At 37.3% G+C, this 8712-nt stretch overlaps 1 protein-coding gene across 1 annotated transcript in view; it reads left to right on the top strand.

The window, feature by feature from the left end:
• Positions 1-571: 571 nt before the first annotated feature.
• Positions 572-8712, top strand: part of CFH (complement factor H) — a gene marked incomplete at its 5' end in the record, with an annotated part of 34048 nt that continues 25907 nt past the window's right edge. Inside the window, 4 exons of the mRNA XM_009884933.1 lie at positions 572-677; positions 1981-2057; positions 3764-3958; positions 6220-6390. Coding sequence (XP_009883235.1) covers positions 572-677; positions 1981-2057; positions 3764-3958; positions 6220-6390 — 549 coding nt within the window. The remainder of the gene's footprint in view (positions 678-1980; positions 2058-3763; positions 3959-6219; positions 6391-8712) is intronic.

Genomic DNA, 8712 nt, shown 5'->3' with positions numbered 1-8712 from the left:
ATCAAAAGCGGATGAATGAGAGGGATGGTGTATTTATCTCTGCAATTCTTTTGGGAATCCAGGGCAAATAGTTAGGGCCAGACCACAAGAAAAGTCCTATGTGGAACTTTACACAGAAAGGGCTGAGGACCAAAAGACTCCTGTGGCCTTAGATCATCCCTCTTTACTCAGCACAATCCCCATCAGATTGAGGAAATTTCATTTCCAGTCATGGATGGATTCTGTAGTGGAAGCTTTGAACCAGCTGATGTCACAACTTGTATGAAAAGCTGAAGTTACATCCTGCCATTAAATTTGTCATAAAACTTAAGACGAGCTCAGCCTTTTTAAAGGAATAAAAATTGCTAATTTATTTTTTTTTTTTAAATAAATCACCAGTTTGTTATTCCAACATGTTCTCATTGAAGACAGTGACTATAAAAGGGGGCGGAGGGGGTTAATCAAGGTAACGTTGACCACTTTTGAAAGGCCCAAACTTGCTACTAATTACTAGAAAAGTGCTATCTTTCACACTTTCACATTCCTATATATGGTGCAAGTAATCTTATTTTCTTCTTCTTTTTTTTACCAGATAAGCCCTGTGGACACCCTGGAGATATTGAGTTTGGTTCCTTTGAACTTACCAGTGGAAGTGAATTTGTATTTGGTGCCAGAGTTGAGTACAGATGTAATGATGGGTAATACTTATTTAATTCGATGTATGGGAGTTAACATAAGTTGTTACTATTAAAAGAAGTATCAGTTATAGATTTGTTGTCTGTAATGCAGCTGCATCTTACTAATATTTAATGCTTGATTATTGTTTAATTTAAATTTCTTCAATTACAGTAATACTAAAGATAAGTCTTTCTCATGTCTGGTGCTGTTGGAGCAACTGAACTCATGCACCTGAAGCTGTCAACCAAAGTGTCTAAAATATGTAAGGCTGTAGCTAACTTGAAGTCATGGCTGTCTGAGTAGAAAAAATAGTGATCTGTCTGTAAAGCTGCCTCATGACCTTACCAGCAAGCCAGTTCAGATGGAAATGCAGCTTCATATGCTGGAATCAGTGTTCTCAGTAGGCAGTCATGATGCAGTTATGTTAGTGAAGTCGTTAGCCTGTACAACAGAGTCTCCTATTCAGAACCACAACTCACTGTTCCTGCTTAAATAATTTTTGTGCATTATGAAGTGAAATGTATTGTAAAAAATGTTTGAATGAAGACATTTCTGGTAGACTCACTAACATGTCTTCACTGACTGCTTGGAAGAAATTCTTCTCTCTTCCTCCTCTATTCATTTTCTCCAATGAAAACTGCAGCAAGGCAATATACAGTATTGTGCTTAGTTAAGTATGCCTATGACTGGATTCTATCCTCTTGAAAGCAAATCAGCTATAAGCATGGTACAGTGGTTTAGCCATGCTTTTGCAGTGTTTGTATTGCTGGAGTCTAGTCTGAGTTCCACAAAGAGAGTCCCAAAATCAATATTCTCTTTAATCCCTTAAGATCAGACAGTTCTTCGCTGTCATTTTGGACAGTGGCCACATTGCTCTTAAACCTAAGATAATACTAGCATAGATAATCAAAGCAAGAGATGTATATAGTTTGGATTAAGTCCTGTTTTGATGCTGTCACATGGCTTTCAGTCATACTAGAGTGCAGGCAACAGCTGTTTTATTCTGCTTTCTATTGATTGTGTAAATTATCCCTAGGTTATTTATTATGTAGCCAAAGCTTGCTATCTCTCTAATGAAGAAGCCATCTTACTGATTACTTCCTACTTTCTGATTATTATTTTTTTTATTTTTTGCCATATGCAAATAAAAGGAACAAAATAGCGGAGAGACAGGCCAAAAAACTACTCGGTTTTGTCACATTTTGGGTGGTCTGTGCTAGAACATATGAAACCTACTTCCTTTGCTTCAAAAACAGCAGTGCTGCTGTTTTTGTCACATAATGAGACTGTTTTTTAGCATTGTTTACTTTCTTATTCGGTAAGATACCGGATGCTCAGCCAAAGAAATTACCGTGAGTGTCAGGCAGATGGATGGAGCAATGACATCCCTCACTGTGAAGGTAAATGGAGTTTGACATTTAATTCTTTATCAAAATGTCTTTTTAAATCTCTGATACTATCTACCACTAGTCTGCGATCTCTCTACTTGTATTAATTCACACATGTTTAAATTCAAGTTACGCAGCGGTGAAACTCTTACAATGACTGCTCAGCCATTTTAGTCCAATAAGCACTCAAGCTTTTGTTAAAAAGCATTCGCAAAACAGTCTTGTCACCCACAGACTGGCTTAAAGCTCTGCCTCACCTAAAGGCCCTTATAGAACAGCTGTCTGCAAAACGTGGTTACAAAAGACAGCTCGGATGAGGCATTTTGGATGTATGTGAAAGTATGAGTGATTTTAGCTAGTTTTCTCCTCCATCCTTGTGAATATCCTAGCCATTAAGATGTGTTTTAAGTTCTTCTCCAAATTAGCATACTGTGGAAGAATTTTGGTAAGTAAGAATGAGAGCAAGAGAGACCCAGACATCAAGACTTAGTAGACTGGATGGCTCAGATGATACTTTCCTGATTTTGGAAACCTTTTCATCAGTTTCAAACCTGCATGATTATGAAAATAAGCTTCCTTTCTTCCCAAAGTTCATTTTTAACTGGTCTATTTTAACATATGTGTGCAGCAGTGAAATTTCTCCTTTGGTTAACCATCTAATACCAGGAAAGGACTCTAAATGAAGAATCACAAATGAAAGTAGATATCTTCCGCTTGTCTAGAGTTTTTTGTCTGTGTTTTGACATTTCCTTGGTCTCAGATATTTCACATTTAGTTTTCTGGATTTTGGGTGTCCTCAGTTTTAGGCATGCAGTATAGAGCAATGGTGTCCCACATTTTTTGTCATGTGTCACCAAGGAAGAAACTTTCTTGCCTAGGAAGGACATATTTGTATAATGTCCTAATTGTGAGGAACCTAGAAGATTGAATGTGAGCTCATAGAAAAGGCAGATGGCTCATAAGATGGAGAGTGTTGTCAGAGGGAAGTGGGAGCTATGGTAGGAAAACACCAGCCACTTTCGTACATGCTTAGTGATATCTGTGGAAGCATTTAAGAATGAGCTTTGATAGTCATTTCCCCCTTAATAAGAAATATCTGATGACATACATTAATTCTTCCTTTTTCTGTAGTTACAAAGTTAGGAGATACAAGAGGTCTAAATTCATGTCTGACATTGTGTTTGTTGACTTTAGTAATACAATTGTTCTGATATCCTTAACTGGGATTTTTAGTTAATAACTGAACTGTTTTAGTCAGTCTCTAACACAGCATTTTGCTGGATATTTGTCTATAGCAAATTCAGTTTGAATTCATAGCTCTAAAGTAAATTAAACTCTTTTGACGAAGTTTAATGGCTCTATGTGTCAGTCAAGGATCATCTAACCATCCATAGAATTCATAGGATCATAGTATAATTTAGATTGGGCAAGACCTCAGAAGGTCATCTAGTTCAGTGGGTGCTCTGTCTTTAGCCTTCAAGGGCAGAGAAGAGGACAAGAACTGGACTACAAGTTTTCTCCTATGTCAGTCTGCTGACATAGGGTTTTGTATTATCAGTTTGCTTAGGGTTTTGTATTATATCTGTCGCAAATGGTATCTGAAAAGAGTGACTTTTCTGTGTTTTAACTTTTTTGTGTGTCAATTTATTTTACAGAGGAGATCTCAAAATTACTGTTTTTTCCCTTTGCCTTTACTTTTGTTTTGTTTTATTTTCCAGTGGCAAAGTGTTTACCTGCACAAGCACCAGAAAATGGAAGAATAGTTATGACTGGTACATTTGAGCTAGGCCGAGAATATTCCTTTGGCCAGGTTATAAATTTTGAATGTAATGCAAAATACCGGCTTGTTGGATCTAAAGAAATAATTTGCTCTTCTAATGGAGAATGGAGTAGTAATGTGCCTCAGTGCCAAGGTAAAAAGGATACTATTTATTATCTGTAATTAAGAAGCTTTATTCTCACAGACTTCTAAGGACTGGTTGCCATACAGGAAACTACAAAGCTTTCACTTTATTCTACAGCAGTTAAGCCTAGTTTGTCTGTAAACAATCTCCATTGTATATATGCAGAAGTAGTAGGATAAGAAAAAGAAATCAGAGAATATTGGATGCTAATGTAGTCATAATGGACCATCTGGTGGTTCCACGTTTTCATTACAAGCTATATGTTTTGCTAGGCTGCAGTCAATTTCTTTGAAACTAGCTTTGGTATGTCTACATAAGATTCAATCACTTCAGTGTTGACTTTACTGAAGTAATTAGAAACAATTTTGAATCTATCTGAACCAAGTTCAAAGAACAAGTATTGTTTTAATCACTCATGTTCTTAGGGTATATAAAACGCAAAGAAATCATGATGGATTTTTCTTTCTTCAGACTAACGTGCTTTGACAAGTTAGAAGGTTAACTCTTGTTTAGTTTTTGCAGAACCACAGAATCACAGAATAGAGGAGGGTTGGGAGTGACCTCTGGAGGTCCCTCAAAGCAGGCAGCTAGGGCAAGTTGCACAAGTCCATGTCCAGTCAGCTTTTGAACATCTCCAAAGATGGAGACTCCACAGCCTCTCAGGGTAACCCATCCCGGTGTTTGACCACTCTTAAGTAAAAATGTTTTTTTCTCATGTTAAAGTGGTATATCCTCTATTTCAATTTGTGCCCATTGCTTCTCATCTTGTCTCTGGGTGCCAATGGCAAGGGTCTGGCTCCATCATCTTTACTCCTGCTGCCCCAACACAGTCAGGAATTTTTACGTATGCACATTAATAAGATCCTCCCCCCCTCCCCCAGCCTTCTTTTCTCTAGACTCTCTAAACCTCTGCTTTATCTGTCAGTTTTTCCAATGCCTTAATTATCTTCTTGTCCCTTCACTGGACCTGTTCCAGTAAATCCATGTCTTTTCTATACTGGGGAGCTCAGACCTGGACACGGGACTCCAGATATGGTCTGACCAGCGCTGAGTTAGAGGGGAAGGATCACCTCTTTTGAACTGCCAGCATCACTTCCCAATGGAGCCCAGGACGCTGTTTTCTTTGTTTGCTGCAAAGGCACATTGCTGGCCCCTGTTCAACTTGTCCATCAGGACTGCGGGGATTTTTTTCTGCAAAACTACTTTTCAGCCAGTCAACCACACCCTGCCCTGCCCTCAGCTTGTACTGGTTCATCTTATTTTGCAAACAGAGATTGTGTGTGACTGGATTGTCAGTATGTAAGAATAAATCCCAGGAAGTTTTTGGTAACAATCACTGTTAACTATTTAGTCCATCAAGTTTCTTAGATTATTTGTATGTTATCTGATCGGGAAGTGTATGTTTAGACAAGCAGGATACATATGTCGGGATGTCAGATACATATATGTTTTTTTCACAATTTTAGCGCTGCATTTTTCTGCTTTGAAACCTCCATTTATTATCATTTGAACAGCGTAAAACACATATGCTTGTAACATTTGCAGAATATAGTGAATTTTATTAAACAATGACAGTTTCACTGAGCTATATTTCATCTGAAATACAAAGTAAATCCAGCAAAGGAATCCAAGAGAACTCTTGGGTGTCCTGCTCTGTGGCCTAGGAGACAAAGCCTGGAATATTTTCTGGCTTTATGAATGCACTTTTGAGAAACTGCAAGATTTCAATGGTTTTATTTGGTTTGGCAAGGAGCTGGGGATGCTGAGGTTCTTTTATAGATAGGGAAACATTCTAGTGTCACTTTTCCAGATAGTTTAATTGCCTTTTCCTATTGATGTCATGTTTTACCTAATCGTCTGCTGGCTATGAGAGTGCTTCAGGTTTGCTGGAAATTACAAGGAAATGAAATTATCTGAAAAATGGAAAATACTAAATTTCAGCTAGCCTAGTTGCTCATTTTAGAATGTCCCCTGCCTTATATACTGATTCTGAGATCTGTTGAAATCCAAAACAAAGCCCTGAAATCTGTCTTATGAACCAATTTGCTATTGATGCTATGCTACACCACGCTTTCTACCTGGCACCCACAATCAGGTCACTGAAGAGTTCTCAAATAAGTTTCAAACAGTTTCCAAATGCAAATGTTTTTGTGAATTCAAATGAAAAAAAAAAAAAAACAACCCAAAACTAAATTTTATTCCAATAGGCATTTATTCTCAGCAAATAAAAATAAAGTATAATATATGGATTTTGTATTTCTCAATTTCAGAGATTATCTGTGATCTGCCAGAAATTGAGCATGGATATGTACGTGCTCCAAAGGCGTCTTACAAGGAATCTGAACAGCTACGGTTTGCCTGTGATGAAGGATACAGATATGGTGAAAGAGCAGATATACAATGTACTGAAGCAGGATGGAATCCGATCCCCTATTGCACTGGTTAGCCTTGTCTAAAGTTATTTTGGACATTTGTTGCGTTAGGAAGTAATTTCAGGGTTTAGTAATGACAAAAAGTTCATTCATAACAAAAGAAATCCATCCACGTCTGATCAATATCCCGGGAAGATCTGGAAGGATTAAGTGTTAAAGGGACCAAACAGCTGGGTAAGAGTTTTCCATGAAAAGCAGTAGCAAAAGCTGTTAATTCAGTCTTTTGTTACTTGAGTGTAGTTAAATAGGTCCACAAAGCAACAATTGCTACAGTATACTGCATAAATGAGATGATTGATGCTAAAATACTTCATGCAGCATTAGTAGCTGTTGTTATTTTATTCTTTTTTTATACGATTCTGAATTAGCGGGGAGAACATACTAAAAAGATTTCTTGAGTTAGAAAAAAATCCTAATTTGCAAAAAACTGTAGAGCTGAATCTCTTTACCTTCTACAAAATATGATGAAAAGGTTTTATCTAAGGAACAGAAAAATCGGACACCAAAAAGAATATTTAAGCAAGCAGGAAAAAAAGTATTAATACCAGAGAAATTCAAGCTACAGAAGGAATCTGAGGTTTTTAATGGCATGGGAAAATTAATATTTGAAACCAGCTTCTTAGAGAAGTGGTATGGATTTTGAAGTCCTATTGTCTTCACATCAAGGCTCGATACATTTTTAAGTGCGTTTAACATGAACATAACTGGTACAGGTCAGTGGCTGTGCTGTGTGTTGGAAGACTGGGTAAAGAAATATGTCTATGATACCATATGGGTTGCAGCAGTATGAATAAAATTGGGGAAAGCTAATAGTCTTAGCCTGATGACCTACTTATGAATCACAAGCAGCTCTTTGAGGGGCAGATACAAGTTAATGCATCTTCAGGTCTTCTGTGTTCAGTAGTTGAAATGCTGTGTCACCATAGCCAAGACTCTGCTACTTGTAATCATAAGACTCGGTAACATACCACTCAACATCTTATCCTGTATGAACATTCAAGATAATAGAAGTTCGCTTGACCTACTGTACCAACCTCTGCTTTTTGTCTAAGTGTCCTGATGAGTCTTACTATGGTTTGAGCAGACTGAGCACCTATTTGCTAGTTGTTATGTCCATTCTTGAAATTTCCAGACCACTAGTTCTGATCAATCCATTCCAACCAAAGAGGAACAATGAAAAAATGGTCCCTATTTCACTGATGGAACTTCAGTAAGAAATTGTTAGTGTACTGTGCAGCCTTTCAGAAATGACTGGAACTTGCAAAAGTATCTTTCAAATTAAAATCCTGACTTAAGTTTGTAAGCTGCCTTTCAAAAGTTCTTCTGAAACAGTAAAATAGTGTTGTAGGAAGAATAATCTGAATTTGATGTGGTCATTTCCAAAGGAGTTCGAGCAAATGTGAAGTAGTCCAATTTCAGAAGTACAAGTAATCCATTGATGGCCGTAAGTGTCTAAGATGAAAATAACAATGGAATTGTAGTGCCTGGTATGTATAAAGCTGAAAACAATAGTACTTCCTACACAGCCATTACATTGAGAATTGTGTACAACCTAGATTTGAAGTTCAGTAACCCTAAGAATCATGGACATGAAGTGATGTGTAAACGGAGACCAGTGTAACATGGTATCCATGAATCCTGCTACTCTCGATGACCCTTAGTCTATGATGAAGACAGCAATTTGTTTAATGTCATCAGAACTGTAATTGCACAACCATATTATCCATGGTGTTCAAAATTGTCTGACAATCTCTAAAAATTAATATATTTACAGTGCTGAATGTCCCTCTTGCTTTCTAACTAACTCCCAAATGCCTTCTCAGCAGTTAAGATGACAAATCCATATTTTCTGAGGCTAGTCCTGTTTGACATTAGCCCTCTGGGTCATGGATTTTATTTTAGTTTCGTTCAACTACAGCATTTAAAGACTATAATTAAATCTGCATGTCCCACAAACAGAAATACGCGTTTATGTCCCAGCCGAAATAGTTTGATGTAAATTTTGGGGAAATCATTAGTGCCTTGAATTGTCTTCAAGAAATTGTCAAACACTTGAAACTGGAAAAAAATGTTGGCAACAGGACAACATTGTAGGATGTAATGTACTACCTACCTTCCTGGGACCTCTTCCAGAAAGACTCCTTTAGAAATAAAGAGTAGTCAGCCTTAGAGCCCACTCAATTCTTGACCTTTCTGCTTCAAGATTAGTAATGATACTAATTAATATGCATTGCCTACGGTTTAGCAACATACTGCTTTTGAGAAGTGCCAAACATAACATGCTTCCAGACATTGGTATACTAAGCTCTGATACTTGGGGTATATTCAAAT

This window comes from Charadrius vociferus, unplaced genomic scaffold (genome assembly GCF_000708025.1).
Source record: "Charadrius vociferus isolate BGI_N301 unplaced genomic scaffold, ASM70802v2 scaffold163, whole genome shotgun sequence".
In the NCBI taxonomy this organism is placed as follows: domain Eukaryota; kingdom Metazoa; phylum Chordata; class Aves; order Charadriiformes; family Charadriidae; genus Charadrius; species Charadrius vociferus.
The sequence above is the reverse complement of the archived record's forward strand: the minus strand, read 5'-3'. Positions and strand labels throughout refer to the sequence as shown.